This window comes from Limanda limanda, chromosome 8 (assembly GCF_963576545.1).
Source record: "Limanda limanda chromosome 8, fLimLim1.1, whole genome shotgun sequence".
Taxonomy (NCBI): Eukaryota; Metazoa; Chordata; class Actinopteri; order Pleuronectiformes; family Pleuronectidae; genus Limanda; species Limanda limanda.
The window spans coordinates 15,512,161-15,538,098 of record NC_083643.1 but is presented as its reverse complement, the minus strand read 5'-3'; the positions used below and the strand labels follow the sequence as shown (position 1 = coordinate 15,538,098).

The following is a 25,938-nucleotide window of genomic DNA, read 5'->3' as shown; positions in this document are numbered from 1 at the left end:
ACAGACATACATAGGTAGACCGCAGGTTTTACATGTATTTTCTGAATTGTGATAAGTGCTGCTGCTGTGTTTATCTTTGAAATATTGGAGCTTGTTAAAATGATGAATCATTGAATAACATAACTTTATTTCCCCTTTTTAATAAATACTTTTGTAATTAAAGTATCTGTAGTCTGTGATTATTTGTGCATAAGTGTGTGAATACAGCTGGATTATGATTGCCTGTGCTCGAACTTAGAAGCCTTCACTGTTTATTAAGTAATCGTTAATATTAAAATATTGACATTATTAATTTGACATTTATCATTATGAGACTGATAATTATAGCTTGATATCGTTGGTCCCTGGAAACCAGGGTGGTGCCCCTCTACGATAAGTTATGGCCTTATCATTTTTAATTATGTTTAATAAATAATCTTTTATTATTTTAATAATCATATTTCATGATTATTAATAATTAGCCAACGTCAAGTCTACTCCTATTGCACAACAAATGAAATAAAGTCCATGTAATGCGCTGAGTTCTACTTGACAGCCGGTTATGTTGCCGTAATCTTTTGTCGTCTTCATTAGACACACCTACAGCAAATAGAACCTGAAGTTGTGACGAGGCAACGATATCTATCAGTCAGATAACCTGCACTGAGGACATCATCACCTGTGATATAAGGAGACAGCTTCTGTAGGGATGGCAAGGCACAGGGTCCCTAAGTTGAGGATCCTTTGTTTCATCTTCATGGGTATGTTCCTTGCATTTGTCTTTTGGGAAGCTGGCTCTGGCAGGTGGTCATCGGCTGATCTTGTAATACCAGAGCATTTCTATACGGACCTGCCCGTCTGCTTAGCCATCATCAGTGGAGACACAGAGGGCAAGATGAGTAAATTAAAAGAGCTTCTAGCAGCTGGGACAAAGCAGAAGAAGTTTTCGGAGGATTTCTACCTTAATGTGACAAAGGACTGTCCAGCTTACATTAAACAGAGAGATTTCATTACAGTGCCTCTCAGTGAAGAGGAGAATGACTTTCCCATTGCCTACTCCATTGTGATCCATGAGAAAATTGAAATGTTTGAGCGACTTCTTCGAGCAGTTTATGCACCTCAAAACATCTACTGTGTGCATGTGGACCAAAAGTCCTCCGAAGAATTTCAGATGGCTGTGGAGGCTATTGTTGCCTGTTTCCCCAATGTGTTTATAGCTACAAAACTAGAAAAGGTGATTTATGCCTCCTGGTCCCGTGTGCAAGCAGATCTGAACTGCATGACAGATCTGTTGAAGTCACCTGTAAAGTGGAGGTACCTGCTCAACACCTGTGGGACCGACTTCCCTATAAAAACCAATGGAGAGATGGTTAAAATACTCAAGATCCTAAATGGAAAAAACAGTATGGAGACTGAGGCGGCCAACGACTACAAGAAAGACTGTTGGCAGTATCATCACATTGTGAAAGACAGTGTCATCAGGACAGATGAGATGAAAAGTCCCCCGCCGATTAGAAGCCCAATGTCCACAGGGAATGCCTACTTTGTGGTCTCAAGAGCCTTTGTGTCGCACGTGATGCAGGACACAGAGGTTCAGAAACACCTGGAGTGGTCGAAGGACACATATAGCCCTGACAAGCACTTGTGGGCCACTCTACAGAGGATGCCCTCTGTACCCGGATCGACGCCTGCCGACAGAAAGTTTGATTTGTCAGACATGCTAAGCCTCGCTCGTGTAGTGAAGTGGAGCTATTTGGCAGGTGATGTAAGAAAAGGAAATCCGTACCCTCATTGCACTGGTGTTTACAGACGAGCCGTTTGTGTGTATGGAGCTGGTGACCTCCAGTGGCTGCTGAGTCAACAACACCTTCTTGCAAATAAGTTTGATGCTGAAGTTGATGACATTGCCATCAGATGTTTGGAGACAGTATTGCATTTCAGAGCTTCAGGCCTTGACCCACTGCTAAAAGGTTAATTGTTTTTATGGGATTTCTATGATGCCTTTGTGTAGGATTTCAGTGAATTGTGAAAACTGTTAAAAAATGGGTTTCAGTTTTTGTATTACTTAAATCCTGCCACGCACAATCAGGAATTGGTCACTGTATTGCTTTGGTACTGCAATATGATTATCTTCATCATGTCACCACTACAGATCTATTTTGAATAAAAAATCCAAAACAATGTGGTTCAATGGATGATACATAAATCATAAATGTTATAAGAGCAACAAGTCTTTAAGCTCAAATTGGCAAAACATGAATTAATTGAGTCCTGCTCTTTTTTGATTCATAATTAAAGTATTGACATCAAATAACGTGCAAGTAATTTGTATTAAAGCTTGTCCTTAAGAGATTTTTAGCTTTTTATTGCTGAACGCTTTTTCCAGTAGGCACCCCCACCGATCAAACATTACTCCCAGTCAAACCATAATCATTGCCGAACAGAATCGACACAAGATAAACACTTGTGGGGAAATAGTGTAGAACAAAGCTCCTCCTTTAACAAATGCAGGAACAAATATTGATCAATTGTGTATTATAATGAACAGCGAGATCGTCACTCTGGAACAGCAGCAGCCGCACTCTCCACTTTGCCGTGCATGTCCTGGTCGATCCTGCCGACAGATTTAACAGACCATCAGTTGTCTACGTCACTGGGATTCCACCACATCAAACAGGTTTAAGATCATGAATCATCACAATAACGACAAGCTACTACACTTCCCAGAAACGCTTTTCATACAATCACATCCTGGAAAGGGATCATTACATTTCCACCCTTAAAAAGTGAGTTCTTCCACTGTGAGAAAAACATTTCTGTAAATATATCTTTTATTTGACTCACCAGAGATATTTCTTTGACACAAAATCAATAAATTAGATCGAGATAAAGTTAAATAAAGTCTTAACATTTTCCATCCTGAACAACCTAATAAAACACATGAGGGTAATACAAACCATTATATAATTTGTATCAATATGATATTCTCACTTCTCCTGAAACCTTGTAAGAGAAAAGCAGTTTTCAGTATCTGCAGATACCACTCCAATAAGTGGTACGTTCCAGGAGGCAGGGTTTAGGACCTATACTGTAGCCAGCCAGAAGGGGGGGATCAAGAGTGTCTGACTTGGCTTTCCTTTGGGGAGCTGTCATGTTATCTTTATGTACAGTCCGCAGCTGTTTCTCAAGTCAGGGGACGATCCCATTTAAAAAGGATTCCTTTAAATGTTTCATCCAATCCCTGAGAAACAAAGGTTTCAGTAAATGGATCCTTCCTGGCTGTGTTAGTATCTGTGAAAGGCCACGTAAATTGTTGTAATGAACTGTTTTTGCTAACAATGGGTAGCTGGATAACGAAAAACAACGTTCCTGTGCAACTGGAACGCTATCAACTCTGTGTATTTGGATGTGACGTCATTCCGAGGACCGATCTCCGAGCTGCAATGGAGCACAGCATTACTCTCCCTGGTAGTAAAGGCAGCTGAGAGATCTGCCACGTTGAGACTGAGACACGTGGAGAGGAATCATACAAACACGTTGGCTGTGTCCGAATTCAACCACTTGCTCACTATTGCCTACTTCACTATACAGTGTCTACCATATAGAAGACTATAAAGTGAGCTAATCAGGAAAAGAAAAACACTTTTGGACATTACTCTGTGCTGCTTTTCTGCACTGGTAATGATGTCACATTAAATTTTAAATGTTTATTTTACACTCTGGCATAACCTTGTGATACTGGGTCATTATTAAATGTGTGAGCTGCAACCTGTCAGTGGAAGAGGATAGCATCAAGCATCTGAGACACGACTAGAGCATGATATACAATGGGTTTGTCTGTGTTTCCAAATCGTGCAAAATGATGTACTTCACCACATGCATATCTTCTGTCTATGTAGATCACATGTAGATATTGAGCCTTTTCTCTTCAGTCAACTTGCATGCTTCAATGAGAGCTTGATCTCTGCTGCTTGTGCAGACAGAGAAGCAGGGAGTGGTAATGCAATCAATGTATCATGTGTTGTTAGCACAGAGAAACCAACTTGATTTGCTCCTGTGTATGAACTGCGAGGCGCTTATCTATCCACAAACAGTTCAAAGTCTGGATTCTGCGATGGTGTTTCCTGTAAGTCTGGTCTGGGGAAACAAACTTTGGTTATTGTTACTACACAGTTGTCTTGTTCACCATCTCCTTCTGGTGGAAGAAGAGTAGCTGCGTTTAGAACATTACATTTTTTTTTCAAAGTGATGCTAGGCATTTCCAACAGAATAGCATGATTTAGATAGCATCAAGGCATTGCATTTGGGATCAGGTGAGTGGGGAGTATCCTACTAAATCCTTGGATGCCATGACAGTCTTATCCGAAGCTGCTACAGCTCTAAGACAAGTAAGGAGGCCTGTATCAACAGGATCAAGTTTGGCTGATAAAAATGCCATAGGTCTCCTTTTGCCCCCATGGTCTGGGAGTAGCACTGATGTCATGTAGCACCCCTTCTCGTTAACTGCCTGTGTGAGAGGTCGTTCAAGGTTGGGTAGTCCTAAAGTCGGGGTTGTTTGTAAGGTCAGTTTCAAGTCAATGAAAGCTTTCTCTGTGTAATCAGTCCATATAACTTTAGGATATGCTTGTAGGCCCGTGTGCGATTGCGCTGAGTGGCTCCTCAAGGACAGCATAGTTAGGAATAAGTGATCTGCAATAAAAGCAGATCATTTATTTCTTTGTAACAGTTTAAGAATATTTTAAATTACTGTTACTCTATTATGGGAGAGGGATTTGCCCTCTGCTGTGATCACATGCCTTAAAAATTAAACTTGTTCTCTCACAAACTGCAATTTTTTCAGGCTAGCTTTGTGGCCTTATGCAGCTCAATGTTTTAAGAGAGCCACAGTATCATTTTCACATTGTTCTTTAGTTGGAGCACGAATCATCAAATCGTCAACATATTGTAAAAGTGCACTTCCTTGTGTTATCTCTACTGAGCTTAAGCTTTCTTTTAGTGCCTGGTTGTAAATGGTCGGTGATTCACAATAGCCCTGACACAGGCGTGTTAATGTTCAACTTTTACTGTTGAACTCAAATGCAAACCAGTATTGGCTGTCTTTATCAATTTCAACACTGACAAATGCATTTGCCAGATCAACAACAGAGAACAATTTACTACCACAGAACTTGCTAAAGGATGTTTAAGGATTTGGAACTGACAAAGCACATTGTTGTACTGCGGCGTTGACAACTTACAAATCTCGGATGAATCACAAATCATCAGATTGTGTTTTATCAAAAATAAGATGATGTAACTTAAGCAACCTTATTTTTTTACAGTTTGTTGAACATAAAAATATATATGAAATAATGTCCACCTCATGCGCTCAGTTCAGCTTGACAGCTGGTTATGCTGCCATAATCTTTTGTCGTCTTCATTAGACACACCTACAGCCAATAGAACCTGAAGGTGTTTGGTGTCATTTATCTGACGAGGCAGTGACATTGATCAGTCAGATAACCTGCACTGAGGACATCATCACCTGTGATTTGAAGAGACAGTTTCTGTAGGGATGGCGTGTCACAGGGTCCCTAAGTTGAGGATCCTTTGTTTCATCTTCATGGGTACGTTCCTTGCATTTGTCTTTTGGGAAGCTGGCTCTGGCAGGTGGTCATCGGCTGATCTTGTAATACCAGAGCAGTTCTATACGGACCTGCCCGTCTGCTTAGCCATCATCAGTGGAGACACAGAGGGAAAGATAAGTGAATTAAAAGAGCTTCTAGCATCTGGGAAAAAGCATAAGAAGCTTTCGGAGGATTTCTACCTTAATGTGACAAAGGACTGTCCAGCTTACATTAAAAAGAGAGATTTCTTTACAGTTCCTCTCAGTGAAGAGGAGAATGACTTTCCCATTGCCTACTCCATTGTGATCCATGAGCAAATTGAAATGTTTGAGCGACTTCTTCGAGCAATTTATGCACCTCAAAACATTTACTGTGTGCATGTGGACCAAAAGTCCTCAGAAGAATTTCACATGGCTGTGGAGGCTATTGTTGCCTGTTTCCCCAATGTGTTTATAGCTACAAAACTAGAAAAGGTGATTTATGCCTCCTGGTCCCGTGTGCAAGCAGATCTGAACTGCATGACAGATCTGTTGAAGTCACCTGTAAAGTGGACGTACCTGCTCAACACCTGTGGGACCGACTTCCCTATAAAAACCAATGGAGAGATGGTTAAAATACTCAAGATCCTAAATGGAAGGAACAGTATTGAGACTGTGCCGCCCCCTGACTACAAGAAAGCCCGTTGGCAGCATCATCACATTGTGACAGACAGTGTCATCAGGACAGGTGAGATGAATAGTCCCCCGCCGATTAGCAGCCCGATGTTCACAGGGAGTACCTACATTGTGGTCTCAAGAGCCTTTGTGTCGCACGTGATGCAGGACACAGAGGTTCAGAAACTCATGGAGTGGTCGAAGGACACATATAGCCCTGACGAGCACTTGTGGGCCACTCTACAGAGGATGCCCTCTGTACCCGGATCGATGCCTGCCGACAACAAGTTTGATTTGTCAGACATGCTAAGCCTACCTCGTGTGGTGAAGTGGGGCTTTTTGGCAGGTGATGTGAAAAAAGGAAATCCGTACCCTCATTGCACTGGTGTTTACAGACGAGCCGTTTGTGTGTACGGAGCTGGTGACCTCGGGTGGCTGCTGAGTCAACAACACCTTCTTGCAAATAAGTTTGATGCTGAAGTTGATGACATTGCCATCAGATGTTTGGAGACAGTATTGCGTTTCAGAGCTTCAGGCCTTGACCCACTGCTCAAAGGTCAATCTTCTACTATGTTGTAATGGCTTTGATGTATACAAAATTTATAATATTAAAGATAGTCATTAAGAAATGTATGAAATATTATGCTCCTGTAGAATTTCCAAAATACTACCCATTGTGATGCGATGTCAACATTAAGAATAATTGTTTTACTTAAACTTATATAATTTTAGAATGTTCTGAGCATTAAATATGATAGACAATGTGCATGGCTGATGTTTTTATGGGATTTCTATGATGCCTTTGTGTAAGATTTCAGTGAATTGTGAAAACTGTTAAAAAATGGGTTTCAGTTTTTGTATTACTTAAATCCTGCCACGCACAATCAGGAATTGGTCACTGTATTGCTTTGGTACTGCTATATGATTATCTTCATTATGTTACCACTACAGATCTATTTTGAATAAAAAATCCAAAACAATGTGGTTCAATGGATGATACATAAATCATAAATGTTATTAGAGCAACAAGTCTTTAAGCTCAAATTGGCAAAACATGAATTAATTGAGTTCTGCTCTTTTTTGATTCATAATTAAAGTATTGACATCAAATAACGAGCAAGTAATTTGCATTAAAGCTTGTCCTTAAGAGATTTTTAGCTTTTCATTGCTGAACACTTTTTCCTGTAGGAACCCGCAAGATCAAACATTACTCCCAGTCAAACCATATTCACTGCCGAACAGAATTGACACAAGATAAACACTTGTGGGAAAATAGTGTAGAACAAAGCTCCTCCTTTAACAAATGCAGGAACAAATATTGATCAATTGTGTATTATAATGAACAGCGAGATCGTCACTATGGAACAGCAGCAGCCGCACTCTCCACTTTGCCGTGCATGTCCTGGTCGATCCTGCCAACAGAGTCAACAGACCATCAGGTGTTTGTGTCACTGGGATGCCACCACATCAAACAGGTTTAAGATCATGAATCATCACAGTAACGACAGGCTACTACACTTCCCAGAAACGCTTTTCATACAATCACATCCTGGAAAGGGATCATTACATTTAAAGTTAAATAAAGTCTTAACATTTTCCATCCTGAACAACCTAATAAAACACATCAGGGTAATACAAACCATTATATAATTTGTATCAATATGATAGTCTCACTTCTCCTGAAACCTTGTAAGAGAAATGCAGTTTTCATTATTTGCAGAACACACTGCAAAAAGTGATACATTCCAGGAGGCAGGGTTTAGGACCTATACTGTAGCCAGCGAGAAGGGGGGGATCAAGAGTGTCTGACTTGGCTTTACTTTTGGGGAGCTGTCATGTTATCTTTATGTACAGTCTCCAGCTGTTTCTCAATTCAGGGGAACATCCCATTTAAAAAGGATTTCTTTAAGTGTTTCATCCAATCCCTGAGAGACAAAGGTTTCAGTGAATGGATCCTTCTTGGCTGTGTTAGTGTCTGTGAAATGCCACGTAGATTGTTTTTATGAACTGTTCTGGAACGCTATCAACTCTGTGTATTTGGATGTGACGTCATTCTGAGGGCAGATCTCCGAGCTGCAATGGAGCACAGCATTACTCTCCCTGGTAGTAAAGGCAGCTGAGAGAGCTGCCACGGTGAGACTGAGACACGTGGTAAGGAAACATACAGACACGCTGGCTGGATCCGAAATAACCCACTCGCTCACTATTGCCAACCTCAATATACAGTGACTAACACATAGAAGACTATAAAGTGAGCTCATTAGGAAAAGAAAAAGACTCTTGGACATTATTCTGCGCTTTTTTTCTGCCCCGGTAATGATGTAACATTAGATTTTAAATGTTTATTTTACACTTATTAATTATATAAGGTTATAAAACATGTTGAATAATAATCTTGAAATATAGAAATTAACTTGTTTGCCACATTTTCTGATGTGATGAGCTGCTCTGCTAATATTTGTATTTGTACCACAGGGCGGGCTGTTCCTGCTGCCCTAGCTCCTCTCGTCTCTCCCCCGCAAGCGCAATGTATTTTGGACAAAGCCTCGGAGAGGAGTCACAGACAGTACGACCGACACAGACATATCTGAGTTGAGCTCAGCTACCTTTAAACATCTATAAACAGAATGTCTCATTTCAGTTCTGCCTTCGCGTTCTACCTGGCCTTATATCACAACATGTATAGTGCTGAATAGAGAGCATAGTATGATCTCTACGGATGTGGTACAGAAGAATGAACAGGTTGTTTACTTCGTATGGGGGTAAATCACCACGGTAACTTGTTCTGAACGGCTAACCTGCTGTGGAGCTGGTTAAGTTGGAGTTGAGAGATCAAGCTGTATAAAGGCCCGGCCACGGATCAATCAATTTCATAAGAACACCACGCCACTATTCTTAAAGGTTCTGTGGAGCTGGGTGTGGATTGTTTCAGAGTCTCTGAGGAGGACAAGGGTCTTCAGAGGCCAAACGAATTATAATACCTACTCCGATAAGTATCTTTATTAAAGATATAGATTCTCATTCCTATATTGGTATAGAAATTGTTTTGTAATAATATTTAAGTTATAGTAACTTCATGAAGCTGGCTTGACAATTATATTTTTTTCCAATTTAGTTCAGGATTTTAAGTCCCCTCCCCTGCATACTTAACATCTTTGATACATTTATGAACTTTATGTTAATTAAATTCACATGATCCTTTTCTTCTTTGCAGTATTACATGGTAAATAACAAGACAAAAAAAACTAAAAAATAAATAAAATGTAAAAGAAGCTTAATGTTGACTGTGATGGATTTTCTGTCCAGGTTAAAGTAAATACAACTGAAAACATTACATCCTGTAATGGATGAGGCAGGCAACTACAATACAAGATAAAACAAGCGATGCTTTAAAATTACTTACTTACTTAAATGGCCTATCTTATTGACTGGCAGTCTTTGGATCCAAGTAACCTCTATAGCGAGTTACTTCATTTGGAATGTAATACCATTCAATGATAGTGTGCCACTTCAGTGACCCACTTTTATTTTAACACTGTATATCAGAGTTCACACAAATTATTCCTCAACAAGTTGTTCCTCTTAAAATGATGTGTTGCAGTATGAATTAATGCAGAAGAGATACTTGCAAGATTAAATGTTCCTGTTTGTGTCGTCTACAGATGAAGAATTCAAGAGAAGGACCACTGTGAGCCTTGAATCTATGGCCAAACTTGACCATTGTACTCTGAATCAAAATGTAACATATATACAAATGTCTTGAGCTTTGACATATCTGGCTTTTGTCCTAGCGTCCCTGCTTGAAAATTTCCTGGATTAACCTTGATTAAGTTCATATTATAAGTTGACCAATTTGGTCTCAAAACATGCTCTTTAAATTGGGTGATAAAAGTCAAATAAGCAATTGTTATCTGACCATTATTGTGTTTTTGATAAAAGATTTTTTCTCATGTTTGTTGTTACAATCTTTTCAGGCAATTTGACTAATTGGGTACTTGTGTGTTTCTGAGGGTGAAAAAATAATAAATAATGACTCCGTTGATCAACTGAATTCACTAAGAGTGACAGTGTAAAAAGTCTGCAGTAATAATCCATCTCATTATCTTGAACACACTAAGGTATATTTTAATTTACTTTACAGGATATCCAAGAGTTTGAGGCAAGCCTTGAAAATTGTCACCATCGGTGATCAGCAGTCAACCCCAGTATCTCGACACAAGATGGCAACCATCGTGGTTGAGGGATCAGGTGTTTCAGAAGCTGTTCCTTGAATTTGATGGACTGAAAACCAGAACCAAAGTGACAAATCTCAAAAACAATGTAACGATATGTTTAGTTCAAAGTGTTAAGTACATGGCTGTAGTTCAAAGTAAAAAAGGTCAGGTAAATTGGCAAACAATTTTGTTGTTGATTGAATGAATTTATTTAAAGCAAAAAATGAGCAAAAACATTCAAAAGCAAAAATAAAACTACCATTAGAAAGTATAACAGGAGCAAATAAGTTTTTTCAAATGGTTGTTAACTTAAGAATGTGTGTTCATGATTATTCAAATTAAGAACAAAATCCTTAAAATTACTTTTCAATAATGTGTAGTTGGAACAACTAATTTTAAACCACTTAAAAATATGTTTTTATTGTAACAATTCTTAAGTAAGTAGTGGTTAAAAGTACCTTTGATTGCAGAGGAAAATATCATTGCCCTAACTCAATCTAATTTGTTGGTTAAAGGTAATTTCTTTATAAGTTGTCAAAAAAGATCAATGCAAACTTTTTTTTGTTGAGCTTAGACAATATTTTCTAGGACCCTTCCACTGTACTGCGTCACCTTCCATTCAAGAGTCTTTTTATTGGAGCACTTTCTAAAGGCTTCTCTGACTTGAGCACCTGCTTCCCCCTTTGGTGTAATGACAACTCTTCACTTTGGACTCAAAAGCCGGACTCAGACAAGTGATCTCCAGCAGTTGAAAGGCCGGTTGAGTGTAAACTTGGAGTAGAGTAACGTGGAAGTTGAACCGGAGCTGACCGATGAGCCATGCAAGCTGAGGCAGCAGAGTAAACAAGGAAGAGAGTGTGACGTGAGCTGTTGGGCGAGGAATAATGCAATAATAAAAGCTGAAACAAACCGTAATGTTGGACCTCGTTGGCAAACTGAATGATCTAGACAGGAGCGTAAAACTGCTCTCTTTTTTTTTTTACTTTGTTTATTTATTTTCACATTTAGAAGAAATTACAGTCTGTAATCCAATAATTGTTATTATTGTAGCCAGTTAACTACAAACCAATGAACAAACCAACAGACACCCTCCTTGGCACATACCCCCTTCAGAGTGACAGGAATATACACAATTAAAAGCAAAAAATTATAAAAATAATACAAATTTTTATAAAAATAAATAAAAAAAACTACCAACCCTAACCACCAGATTCATGTAGGTACACCGAGCTCGACAAATAGAAGAAGACTTCACTTTATCAACAATATCTCATGTAAGTGAATAAAAAAACTCACATGAGCAAAAAGAGAGGTTCTTGTCGGCAGAACCAGTGGTTCCAAAGTTTCCATAGATTCTGCATTTAAGATCATGGTTGATTTGAAACACTTGGTGCTTGTGCATTGAGCATTTTCTTGAACAAATCTAAACTCATCTGGATGGCCAACATCTCTGGTGTTTTTCAAGAAGAGATTCAAAAAAACATGGTTGCAATTTTATTTGGGCACAGCGGGGGTGGATCAGTCTATCAACGCTACAGCTTCATCCATGAGCAGGACACTGACGCAGACCAGGATGTGGATGAGAGCACTTGTCTCAATCAATCGTAAATACATCCAAACCAGAACTTACAGTGAGGAATGTATTGTGAATGCACAAAAATACGAAGATTGACAGGTGAATTGAAAGTAGTTTAGTTAATGCTTAGATAAGAATGTGGTGCTTTGTTTCTTCTTGAGTTCCTGGTGTTAATTCTACAAAGTGCCTGTGTCTTTATAATACACATTCTTTGAAGAGGCATTTGTGAGTGAAGAAAGGAGATATAAACACATATATCTGTGTATACAGTATGTGTGTACATGGCTTCATTTTTTACTTGATATTTAAGAGGTATTTGTGAAACAGTGGAAAGATGATGTAACTTAAACAACTAAAATCTGTACTTTTAGTTGTACATACAAATATAAATGAAATAAAGCACACATAATGCGCTCAGTTCTGCTTGACAGCTGGTTATGTTGCTGTAATCTTTTGTCGTCTTTATTAGACACACCTACAGCAAATAGAACCTGAAGGTGTTTGGTGTAATTTATCTGACGAGGCAGTGACATTGATCAGTCAGATAACCTGCACTGAGGACATCATCATCTGTGATCTAAGGAGACAGCTTCTGTAAGCATGGAGTGTCACAGGGTCCCTAAGTTGAGGATCCTTTGTTTCATCTTCATGGGTATGTTCCTTGCATTTGTCTTTTGGGAAGCTGGCTCTGGCAGGTGGTCATCGGCTGATCTTGTAATACCAGAGCAGTTCTATACGGACCTGCCCATCTGCTTAGCCATCATCAGTGGAGACACAGAGGGCAAGATGAGTAAATTAAAAGAGCTTCTAGCATCTGGGAAAAAGCATGAGAAGCTTTCGGATGATTTCTACCTTAATGTGACAAAGGACTGTCCAGCTTACATTAAAAAGAGAGATTTCATTACAGTGCCTCTCAGTGAAGAGGAGAATGACTTTCCCATTGCCTACTCCATTGTGATCCATGAGAAAATTGAAATGTTTGAGCGACTTCTTCGAGCAGTTTATGCACCTCAAAACAGCTACTGTGTGCACGTGGACCAAAAGTCCTCCGAAGAATTTCAGATGGCTGTGGAGGCTATTGTTGCCTGTTTCCCCAATGTGTTTATAGCTACAAAACTAGAAAAGGTGATTTATGCCTCCTGGTCCCGTGTGCAAGCAGATCTGAACTGCATGACAGATCTGTTGAAGTCACCTGTAAAGTGGAGGTACCTGCTCAACACGTGTGGGACCGACTTCCCTATAAAAACCAATGGAGAGATGGTTAAAATACTCAAAATCCTAAATGGAAGGAACAGTATTGAGACTCTGCCGCCTCCTGACTACAAGAAAGCCCGTTGGCAATATCATCACAATGTGACAGACAGTGTCATCAGGACAGATGAGATGAATAGTCCCCCGCCGATTAGCAGCCCGATGTTCACAGGGAGTACCTACTTTGTGGTCTCAAGAGCCTTTGTGACGCACGTGATGCAGGACACAGAGGTTCAGAAACTCATGGAGTGGTCGAAGGACACATATAGCCCTGACGAGCACTTGTGGGCCACTCTACAGAGGATGCCCTCTGTACCCGGATCGACGCCTGCCGACAGCAAGTTTGATTTGTCAGACATGCTAAGCCTCGCCCGTGTGGTGAAGTGGGGCCTTTTGGCAGGTGATGTAAAAAAAGGAAATCCGTACCCTCATTGCACTGGTGTTTACAGACGAGCCGTTTGTGTGTACGGAGCTGGTGACCTCGGGTGGCTGCTGAGTCAACAACACCTTCTTGCAAATAAGTTTGATGCTGAAGTTGATGACATTGCCATCAGATGTTTGGAGACAGTATTGCGTTTCAGAGCTTCAGGCCTTGACCCACTGCTCAAAGGTCAATCTTCTACTATGTTGTAATGGCTTTGATGTATACAAAATTTATAATATTAAAGATAGTCATTAAGAAATGTATGAAATATTATGCTCCTGTAGAATTTCCAAAATACTACCCATTGTGATGCGATGTCAACATTAAGAATAATTGTTTTACTTAAACTTATATAATTTTAGAATGTTCTGAGCATTAAATATGATAGACAATGTGCATGGCTGATGTTTTTATGGGATTTCTATGATGCCTTTGTGTAAGATTTCAGTGAATTGTGAAAACTGTTAAAAAATGGGTTTCAGTTTTTGTATTACTTAAATCCTGCCACGCACAATCAGGAATTGGTCACTGTATTGCTTTGGTACTGCTATATGATTATCTTCATTATGTTACCACTACAGATCTATTTTGAATAAAAAATCCAAAACAATGTGGTTCAATGGATGATACATAAATCATAAATGTTATTAGAGCAACAAATCTTTAAGCTCAAATTGGCAAAACATGAATTAATTGAGTTCTGCTATTTTTTGATTCATAATTAAAGTATTGACATCAAATAACGAGCAAGTAATTTGCATTAAAGCTTGTCCTTAAGAGATTTTTAGCTTTTCATTGCTGAATACTTTTTCCTGTAGGAACCCGCAAGATCAAACATTACTCCCAGTCAAACCATATTCACTGCCGAACAGAATTGACACAAGATAAACACTTGTGGGAAAATAGTGTAGAACAAAGCTCCTCCTTTAACAAATGCAGGAACAAATATTGATCAATTGTGTATTATAATGAACAGCGAGATCGTCACTATGGAACAGCAGCAGCCGCACTCTCCACTTTGCCGTGCATGTCCTGGTCGATCCTGCCAACAGAGTCAACAGACCATCAGGTGTTTGTGTCACTGGGATGCCACCACATCAAACAGGTTTAAGATCATGAATCATCACAGTAACGACAGGCTACTACACTTCCCAGAAACGCTTTTCATACAATCACATCCTGGAAAGGGATCATTACATTTAAAGTTAAATAAAGTCTTAACATTTTCCATCCTGAACAACCTAATAAAACACATCAGGGTAATACAAACCATTATATAATTTGTATCAATATGATAGTCTCACTTCTCCTGAAACCTTGTAAGAGAAATGCAGTTTTCATTATTTGCAGAACACACTGCAAAAAGTGATACATTCCAGGAGGCAGGGTTTAGGACCTATACTGTAGCCAGCGAGAAGGGGGGGATCAAGAGTGTCTGACTTGGCTTTACTTTTGGGGAGCTGTCATGTTATCTTTATGTACAGTCTCCAGCTGTTTCTCAATTCAGGGGAACATCCCATTTAAAAAGGATTTCTTTAAGTGTTTCATCCAATCCCTGAGAGACAAAGGTTTCAGTGAATGGATCCTTCTTGGCTGTGTTAGTGTCTGTGAAATGCCACGTAGATTGTTTTTATGAACTGTTCTGGAACGCTATCAACTCTGTGTATTTGGATGTGACGTCATTCTGAGGGCAGATCTCCGAGCTGCAATGGAGCACAGCATTACTCTACCTGGTAGTAAAGGCAGCTGAGAGAGCTGCCACGGTGAGACTGAGACACGTGGTAAGGAAACATACAGACACGCTGGCTGGATCCGAAATAACCCACTCGCTCACTATTGCCAACCTCAATATACAGTGACTAACACATAGAAGACTATAAAGTGAGCTCATTAGGAAAAGAAAAAGACTCTTGGACATTATTCTGCGCTTTTTTTCTGCCCCGGTAATGATGTAACATTAGATTTTAAATGTTTATTTTACACTTATTAATTATATAAGGTTATAAAACATGTTGAATAATAATCTTGAAATATAGAAATTAACTTGTTTGCCACATTTTCTGATGTGATGAGCTGCTCTGCTAATATTTGTATTTGTACCACAGGGCGGGCTGTTCCTGCTGCCCTAGCTCCTCTCGTCTCTCCCCCGCAAGCGCAATGTATTTTGGACAAAGCCTCGGAGAGGAGTCACAGACAGTACGACCGACACAGACATATCTGAGTTGAGCTCAGCTACCTTTAAACATCTATAAACAGAATGTCTCATTTCAGTTCTGCCTTCGCGTTCTACCTGGCCTTATATCACAACATGTATAGTGCTGAATAGAGAGCATAGTATTATCTCTACGGATGTGGTACAGAAGAATGAACAGGTTGTTTACTTCGTATGGGGGTAAATCACCACGGTAACTTGTTCTGAACGGCTAACCTGCTGTGGAGCTGGTTAAGTTGGAGTTGAGAGATCAAGCTGTATAAAGGCCCGGCCACGGATCAATCAATTTCATAAGAACACCACGCCACTATTCTTAAAGGTTCTGTGGAGCTGGGTGTGGATTGTTTCAGAGTCTCTGAGGAGGACAAGGGTCTTCAGAGGCCAAACGAATTATAATACCTACTCCGATAAGTATCTTTATTAAAGATATAGATTCTCATTCCTATATTGGTATAGAAATTGTTTTGTAATAATATTTAAGTTATAGTAACTTCATGAAGCTGGCTTGACAATTATATTTTTTTCCAATTTAGTTCAGGATTTTAAGTCCCCTCCCCTGCATACTTAACATCTTTGATACATTTATGAACTTTATGTCAATTAAATTCACATGATCCCTTTCTTCTTTGCAGTATTACATGGTAAATAACAAGACAAAAAAAACTAAAAAATAAATAAAATGTAAAAGAAGCTTAATGTTGACTGTGATGGATTTTCTGTCCAGGTTAAAGTAAATACAACTGAAAACATTACATCCTGTAATGGATGAGGCAGGCAACTACAATACAAGATAAAACAAGCGATGCTTTAAAATTACTTACTTACTTAAATGGCCTATCTTATTGACTGGCAGTCTTTGGATCCAAGTAACCTCTATAGCGAGTTACTTCATTTGGAATGTAATACCATTCAATGATAGTGTGCCACTTCAGTGACCCACTTTTATTTTAACACTGTATATCAGAGTTCACACAAATTATTCCTCAACAAGTTGTTCCTCTTAAAATGATGTGTTGCAGTATGAATTAATGCAGAAGAGATACTTGCAAGATTAAATGTTCCTGTTTGTGTCGTCTACAGATGAAGAATTCAAGAGAAGGACCACTGTGAGCCTTGAATCTATGGCCAAACTTGACCATTGTACTCTGAATCAAAATGTAACATATATACAAATGTCTTGAGCTTTGACATATCTGGCTTTTGTCCTAGCGTCCCTGCTTGAAAATTTCCTGGATTAACCTTGATTAAGTTCATATTATAAGTTGACCAATTTGGTCTCAAAACATGCTCTTTAAATTGGGTGATAAAAGTCAAATAAGCAATTGTTATCTGACCATTATTGTGTTTTTGATAAAAGATTTTTTCTCATGTTTGTTGTTACAATCTTTTCAGGCAATTTGACTAATTGGGTACTTGTGTGTTTCTGAGGGTGAAAAAATAATAAATAATGACTCCGTTGATCAACTGAATTCACTAAGAGTGACAGTGTAAAAAGTCTGCAGTAATAATCCATCTCATTATCTTGAACACACTAAGGTATATTTTAATTTACTTTACAGGATATCCAAGAGTTTGAGGCAAGCCTTGAAAATTGTCACCATCGGTGATCAGCAGTCAACCCCAGTATCTCGACACAAGATGGCAACCATCGTGGTTGAGGGATCAGGTGTTTCAGAAGCTGTTCCTTGAATTTGATGGACTGAAAACCAGAACCAAAGTGACAAATCTCAAAAACAATGTAACGATATGTTTAGTTCAAAGTGTTAAGTACATGGCTGTAGTTCAAAGTAAAAAAGGTCAGGTAAATTGGCAAACAATTTTGTTGTTGATTGAATGAATTTATTTAAAGCAAAAAATGAGCAAAAACATTCAAAAGCAAAAATAAAACTACCATTAGAAAGTATAACAGGAGCAAATAAGTTTTTTCAAATGGTTGTTAACTTAAGAATGTGTGTTCATGATTATTCAAATTAAGAACAAAATCCTTAAAATTACTTTTCAATAATGTGTAGTTGGAACAACTAATTTTAAACCACTTAAAAATATGTTTTTATTGTAACAATTCTTAAGTAAGTAGTGGTTAAAAGTACCTTTGATTGCAGAGGAAAATATCATTGCCCTAACTCAATCTAATTTGTTGGTTAAAGGTAATTTCTTTATAAGTTGTCAAAAAAGATCAATGCAAACTTTTTTTTGTTGAGCTTAGACAATATTTTCTAGGACCCTTCCACTGTACTGCGTCACCTTCCATTCAAGAGTCTTTTTATTGGAGCACTTTCTAAAGGCTTCTCTGACTTGAGCACCTGCTTCCCCCTTTGGTGTAATGACAACTCTTCACTTTGGACTCAAAAGCCGGACTCAGACAAGTGATCTCCAGCAGTTGAAAGGCCGGTTGAGTGTAAACTTGGAGTAGAGTAACGTGGAAGTTGAACCGGAGCTGACCGATGAGCCATGCAAGCTGAGGCAGCAGAGTAAACAAGGAAGAGAGTGTGACGTGAGCTGTTGGGCGAGGAATAATGCAATAATAAAAGCTGAAACAAACCGTAATGTTGGACCTCGTTGGCAAACTGAATGATCTAGACAGAAGCGTAAAACTGCTCTCTTTTTTTTTTTACTTTGTTTATTTATTTTCACATTTAGAAGAAATTACAGTCTGTAATCCAATAATTGTTATTATTGTTGCCAGTTAACTACAAACCAATGAACAAACCAACAGACACCCTCCTTGGCACATACCCCCTTCAGAGTGACAGGAATATACACAATTAAAAGCAAAAAATTATAAAAATAATACAAATTTTTATAAAAATAAATAAAAAAAACTACCAACCCTAACCACCAGATTCATGTAGGTACACCGAGCTCGACAAATAGAAGAAGACTTCACTTTATCAACAATATCTCATGTAAGTGAATAAAAAAACTCACATGAGCAAAAAGAGAGGTTCTTGTCGGCAGAACCAGTGGTTCCAAAGTTTCCATAGATTCTGCATTTAAGATCATGGTTGATTTGAAACACTTGGTGCTTGTGCATTGAGCATTTTCTTGAACAAATCTAAACTCATCTGGATGGCCAACATCTCTGGTGTTTTTCAAGAAGAGATTCAAAAAAACATGGTTGCAATTTTATTTGGGCACAGCGGGGGTGGATCAGTCTATCAACGCTACAGCTTCATCCATGAGCAGGACACTGACGCAGACCAGGATGTGGATGAGAGCACTTGTCTCAATCAATCGTAAATACATCCAAACCAGAACTTACAGTGAGGAATGTATTGTGAATGCACAAAAATACGAAGATTGACAGGTGAATTGAAAGTAGTTTAGTTAATGCTTAGATAAGAATGTGGTGCTTTGTTTCTTCTTGAGTTCCTGGTGTTAATTCTACAAAGTGCCTGTGTCTTTATAATACACATTCTTTGAAGAGGCATTTGTGAGTGAAGAAAGGAGATATAAACACATATATCTGTGTATACAGTATGTGTGTACATGGCTTCATTTTTTACTTGATATTTAAGAGGTATTTGTGAAACAGTGGAAAGATGATGTAACTTAAACAACTAAAATCTGTACTATTAGTTGTACATACAAATATAAATGAAATGAAAACATGTTGTTCTTTTTGTTTATTTCTGTAAATAAACCACAATCCTTCTCAGGCTTTTTAACCACAACACACATATAAACCCAACCTATAATGAAAATTCCTTCAGAATACGTAAATTTTCACCACTTTCTAACTTTCTGCAAATTTTGGTAAGAAGTTGAGCATGTTAAAGCCCTCAAAAAGCCAATTCATTTGCCTGAATAATAATAATAACGAGTTGTTCTGCCGTCAAACCAATTTCACCAGCGTCTCTAACGATTCTGTGTCTGAATGAAACGCTGCAGCTGCAACGCGACCAAACAAACAGAGGCTCAGTAATCCTGTTCTCCAGAGAGGGCTCAACTAATTCAGGCTCAAATAATCAGAATAACACTGCTTCCTTTTGAAGCAGGGTTTATTTGGGCTCTACTCGTTTCACCTGTATTTCAAGGTAAGAGTGTACTCTTACTTTGAAATACAGGTGAAACTGATGTGATTGGCTGACGGCCAATCAGTTTTGAAACTAATTTCAAGCAAAACTGGACTCATTATTTCACATGTTTTTTTTTTACCCTAGATGCTGTTTCCCACTGCACCCAAGATTAAGATTAAAGAGTTTCTGAAGAACACAAATGACGAAGATGAGACCAGATATAATTCAAAATCTAAAACAAAAGTCTCATGAATCTCGATGAATTTGCATAAAACAGAGGGAGGGCTGTAGATAGAAATACAAACAAACTAATGAATAATAATAATAATAATAAATTTAAAATTTTTAGGGCTGCAAAGCAGCACTGGGTGGGCCCGAGCACATCCATTTTGAAGCGTTGCATGCTTTTTGTCTGAAAAAACAAAAATAACCAGTTCTGACAGAGAGAGAGACGTAACCTTTGCAAGACATAAAGTTTCCTTTGATCTAGGAAGACTGAAATCAAAGGATTCATGGTCCATGTATGTCCGCGTTACAGAACATCGTGTTTTAATGGCGTGTAATCAAACTTTGACGCCACGCCACGGTCACACCGTGTGATTAAAAAAAAATCCGTCAGTCAGTTTTTATCTCCATCTTGTTTTGATGACACTCATTTCAATTTGAAGTTGATCCGATGAAAACCCTGGTACAAGTGTATCAAAGAAAAAAAGTGGAATATGGCCAAAATGGCCACTAAATGCAAAATAGCAGGCTTCCTGTTGTGTTTTTCCAATTGCACCAAGAGACTTTTTTGTTTGTCTGGTCATGATACACCTGTATATCGATTTTTGTGAAGATAGGTCAATGGGAACACCTTCCGGGGGTCTCGGGCTGTCTCGGGGGGCACCGTTGAGTCATTTTGCGACGCCCATTGAAAATTACTTCAGAATACGTAAATTTTCACCACTTTCTAACTTTCTGCAAATTTTGGTAAGAAGTTGAGCATGTTAAAGCCCTCAAAAAGCCAATTCATTTGCCTGAATAATAATAATAATAATAATAATAATAATAATAATAATAATAATAATAATCCTTACAATTTCAATAGGGTCTCACCAGACACCTTTGATGTCTGTGCTCGGGCCCTAACTCAGTAATCCTGTTCTCCAGAGAGGGCTCAACTAATTCAGGCTCAAATAATCAGAATAACACTGCTTCCTTTTGAAGCAGGGTTTATTTGGGCTCTACTCGTTTCACCTGTATTTCAAGGTAAGAGTGTACTCTTACTTTGAAATACAGGTGAAACTGATGTGATTGGCTGACGGCCAATCAGTTTTGAAACTAATTTCAAGCAAAACTGGACTCATTATTTCACATGTTTTTTTTTTACCCTAGATGCTGTTTCCCACTGCACCCAAGATTAAGATTAAAGAGTTTCTGAAGAACACAAATGACGAAGATGAGACCAGATATAATTCAAAATCTAAAACAAAAGTCTCATGAATCTCGATGAATTTGCATAAAACAGAGGGAGGGCTGTAGATAGAAATACAAACAAACTAATGAATAATAATAATAATAATAAATTTAAAATTTTTAGGGCTGCAAAGCAGCACTGGGTGGGCCCGAGCACATCCATTTTGAAGCGTTGCATGCTTTTTGTCTGAAAAAACAAAAATAACCAGTTCTGACAGAGAGAGAGACGTAACCTTTGCAAGACATAAAGTTTCCTTTGATCTAGGAAGACTGAAATCAAAGGATTCATGGTCCATGTATGTCCGCGTTACAGAACATCGTGTTTTAATGGCGTGTAATCAAACTTTGACGCCACGCCACGGTCACACCGTGTGATTAAAAAAAAATCCGTCAGTCAGTTTTTATCTCCATCTTGTTTTGATGACACTCATTTCAATTTGAAGTTGATCCGATGAAAACCCTGGTACAAGTGTATCAAAGAAAAAAAGTGGAATATGGCCAAAATGGCCACTAAATGCAAAATAGCAGGCTTCCTGTTGTGTTTTTCCAATTGCACCAAGAGACTTTTTTGTTTGTCTGGTCATGATACACCTGTATATCGATTTTTGTGAAGATAGGTCAATGGGAACACCTTCCGGGGGTCTCGGGCTGTCTCGGGGGGCACCGTTGAGTCATTTTGCGACGCCCATTGAAAATTACTTCAGAATACGTAAATTTTCACCACTTTCTAACTTTCTGCAAATTTTGGTAAGAAGTTGAGCATGTTAAAGCCCTCAAAAAGCCAATTCATTTGCCTGAATAATAATAATAATAATAATAATAATAATAATAATAATCCTTACAATTTCAATAGGGTCTCACCAGACACCTTTGATGTCTGTGCTCGGGCCCTAATAAAGCACACATAATGCGCTCAGTTCTGCTTGACAGCTGGTTATGTTGCTGTAATCTTTTGTCGTCTTCATTAGACACACCTACAGCAAATAGAACCTGAAGGTGTTTGGTGTAATTTATCTGACGAGGCAGTGACATTGATCAGTCAGATAACCTGCACTGAGGACATCATCACCTGTGATCTAAGGAGACAGCTTCTGTGAGGATGGAGTGTCACAGGGTCCCTAAGTTGAGGATCCTTTGTTTCATCTTCATGGGTATGTTCCTTGCATTTGTCTTTTGGGAAGCTGGCTCTGGCAGGTGGTCATCGGCTGATCTTGTAATACCAGAGCAGTTCTATACGGACCTGCCCATCTGCTTAGCCATCATCAGTGGAGACACAGAGGGCAAGATGAGTAAATTAAAAGAGCTTCTAGCATCTGGGAAAAAGCATGAGAAGCTTTCGGATGATTTCTACCTTAATGTGACAAAGGACTGTCCAGCTTACATTAAAAATAGAGATTTCATTACAGTGCCTCTCAGTGAAGAGGAGAATGACTTTCCCATTGCCTACTCCATTGTGATCCATGAGAAAATTGAAATGTTTGAGCGACTTCTTCGAGCAGTTTATGCACCTCAAAACATCTACTGTGTGCACGTGGACCAAAAGTCCTCCGAAGAATTTCAGATGGCTGTGGAGGCTATTGTTGCCTGTTTCCCCAATGTGTTTATAGCTACAAAACTAGAAAAGGTGATTTATGCCTCCTGGTCCCGTGTGCAAGCAGATCTGAACTGCATGACAGATCTGTTGAAGTCACCTGTAAAGTGGAGGTACCTGCTCAACACGTGTGGGACCGACTTCCCTATAAAAACCAATGGAGAGATGGTTAAAATACTCAAAATCCTAAATGGAAGGAACAGTATTGAGACTCTGCCGCCTCCTGACTACAAGAAAGCCCGTTGGCAATATCATCACAATGTGACAGACAGTGTCATCAGGACAGATGAGATGAATAGTCCCCCGCCGATTAGCAGCCCGATGTTCACAGGGAGTACCTACTTTGTGGTCTCAAGAGCCTTTGTGACGCACGTGATGCAGGACACAGAGGTTCAGAAACTCATGGAGTGGTCGAAGGACACATATAGCCCTGACGAGCACTTGTGGGCCACTCTACAGAGGATGCCCTCTGTACCCGGATCGACGCCTGCCGACAGCAAGTTTGATTTGTCAGACATGCTAAGCCTCGCCCGTGTGGTGAAGTGGGGCCTTTTGGCAGGTGATGTAAAAAAAGGAAATCCGTACCCTCATTGCACTGGTGTTTACAGACGAGCCGTTTGTGTGTACGGAGCTGGTGACCTCGGGTGGCTGCTGAGTCAACAACACCTTCTTGCAAATAAGTTTGATGCTGAAGTTGATGACATTGTCATCAGATGTTTGGAGACAGTATTGCGTTTCAGAGCTTCAGGCCTTGACCCACTGCTCAAAGGTCAATCTTCTACTATGTTGTAATGGCTTTGATGTATACAAAATTTATAATATTAAAGATAGTCATTAAGAAATGTATGAAATATTATGCTTCTGTAGAATTTCCAAAATACTACCCATTGTGATGCGATGTCAACATTAAGAATAATTGTTTTACTTAAACTTATATAATTTTAGAATGTTCTGAGCATTAAATATGATAGACAATGTGCATGGCTGATGTTTTTATGGGATTTCTATGATGCCTTTGTGTAAGATTTCAGTGAATTGTGAAAACTGTTAAAAAATGGGTTTCAGTTTTTGTATTACTTAAATCCTGCCACGCACAATCAGGAATTGGTCACTGTATTGCTTTGGTACTGCTATATGATTATCTTCATTATGTTACCACTACAGATCTATTTTGAATAAAAAATCCAAAACAATGTGGTTCAATGGATGATACATAAATCATAAATGTTATTAGAGCAACAAGTCTTTAAGCTCAAATTGGCAAAACATGAATTAATTGAGTTCTGCTCTTTTTTGATTCATAATTAAAGTATTGACATCAAATAACGAGCAAGTAATTTGCATTAAAGCTTGTCCTTAAGAGATTTTTAGCTTTTCATTGCTGAACACTTTTTCCTGTAGGAACCCGCAAGATCAAACATTACTCCCAGTCAAACCATATTCACTGCCGAACAGAATTGACACAAGATAAACACTTGTGGGAAAATAGTGTAGAACAAAGCTCCTCCTTTAACAAATGCAGGAACAAATATTGATCAATTGTGTATTATAATGAACAGCGAGATCGTCACTATGGAACAGCAGCAGCCGCACTCTCCACTTTGCCGTGCATGTCCTGGTCGATCCTGCCAACAGAGTCAACAGACCATCAGGTGTTTGTGTCACTGGGATGCCACCACATCAAACAGGTTTAAGATCATGAATCATCACAGTAACGACAGGCTACTACACTTCCCAGAAACGCTATTCATACAATCACATCCTGGAAAGGGATCATTACATTTAAAGTTAAATAAAGTCTTAACATTTTCCATCCTGAACAACCTAATAAAACACATCAGGGTAATACAAACCATTATATAATTTGTATCAATATGATAGTCTCACTTCTCCTGAAACCTTGTAAGAGAAATGCAGTTTTCATTATTTGCAGAACACACTGCAAAAAGTGATACATTCCAGGAGGCAGGGTTTAGGACCTATACTGTAGCCAGCGAGAAGGGGGGGATCAAGAGTGTCTGACTTGGCTTTACTTTTGGGGAGCTGTCATGTTATCTTTATGTACAGTCTCCAGCTGTTTCTCAATTCAGGGGAACATCCCATTTAAAAAGGATTTCTTTAAGTGTTTCATCCAATCCCTGAGAGACAAAGGTTTCAGTGAATGGATCCTTCTTGGCTGTGTTAGTGTCTGTGAAATGCCACGTAGATTGTTTTTATGAACTGTTCTGGAACGCTATCAACTCTGTGTATTTGGATGTGACGTCATTCTGAGGGCAGATCTCCGAGCTGCAATGGAGCACAGCATTACTCTCCCTGGTAGTAAAGGCAGCTGAGAGAGCTGCCACGGTGAGACTGAGACACGTGGTAAGGAAACATACAGACACGCTGGCTGGATCCGAAATAACCCACTCGCTCACTATTGCCAACCTCAATATACAGTGACTAACACATAGAAGACTATAAAGTGAGCTCATTAGGAAAAGAAAAAGACTCTTGGACATTATTCTGCGCTTTTTTTCTGCCCCGGTAATGATGTAACATTAGATTTTAAATGTTTATTTTACACTTATTAATTATATAAGGTTATAAAACATGTTGAATAATAATCTTGAAATATAGAAATTAACTTGTTTGCCACATTTTCTGATGTGATGAGCTGCTCTGCTAATATTTGTATTTGTACCACAGGGCGGGCTGTTCCTGCTGCCCTAGCTCCTCTCGTCTCTCCCCCGCAAGCGCAATGTATTTTGGACAAAGCCTCGGAGAGGAGTCACAGACAGTACGACCGACACAGACATATCTGAGTTGAGCTCAGCTACCTTTAAACATCTATAAACAGAATGTCTCATTTCAGTTCTGCCTTCGCGTTCTACCTGGCCTTATATCACAACATGTATAGTGCTGAATAGAGAGCATAGTATGATCTCTACGGATGTGGTACAGAAGAATGAACAG

The 25,938-nt window shown here is 38.9% G+C and overlaps 4 protein-coding genes across 4 annotated transcripts; all 4 read left to right on the top strand.

Moving 5' to 3' along the window:
• Positions 1–688: 688 nt before the first annotated feature.
• Positions 689–1,954, top strand: LOC133009671 (beta-1,3-galactosyl-O-glycosyl-glycoprotein beta-1,6-N-acetylglucosaminyltransferase 3-like). Its single transcript, XM_061077209.1, has one exon. The coding sequence runs from the start codon at positions 689–691 to the stop codon at positions 1,952–1,954; it is 1,266 nt and encodes a 421-aa protein (XP_060933192.1).
• Positions 1,955–5,533: 3,579 nt separating this feature from the next.
• LOC133009670 (beta-1,3-galactosyl-O-glycosyl-glycoprotein beta-1,6-N-acetylglucosaminyltransferase 3-like) lies at positions 5,534–6,817 on the top strand. The gene is made up of 2 exons (XM_061077208.1): positions 5,534–6,266; positions 6,312–6,817. Exons 1-2 carry the CDS (start codon positions 5,534–5,536, stop codon positions 6,815–6,817), a joined length of 1,239 nt encoding a protein of 412 aa, XP_060933191.1.
• Positions 6,818–12,628: 5,811 nt separating this feature from the next.
• Positions 12,629–13,912, top strand: LOC133009669 (beta-1,3-galactosyl-O-glycosyl-glycoprotein beta-1,6-N-acetylglucosaminyltransferase 3-like). The gene has a single exon (XM_061077206.1). It carries the CDS (start codon positions 12,629–12,631, stop codon positions 13,910–13,912), a length of 1,284 nt encoding a protein of 427 aa, XP_060933189.1.
• Positions 13,913–22,491: 8,579 nt separating this feature from the next.
• Positions 22,492–23,775, top strand: LOC133009668 (beta-1,3-galactosyl-O-glycosyl-glycoprotein beta-1,6-N-acetylglucosaminyltransferase 3-like). The gene has a single exon (XM_061077205.1). The coding sequence runs from the start codon at positions 22,492–22,494 to the stop codon at positions 23,773–23,775; it is 1,284 nt and encodes a 427-aa protein (XP_060933188.1).
• The last annotated feature ends 2,163 nt before the right edge of the window (positions 23,776–25,938 follow it).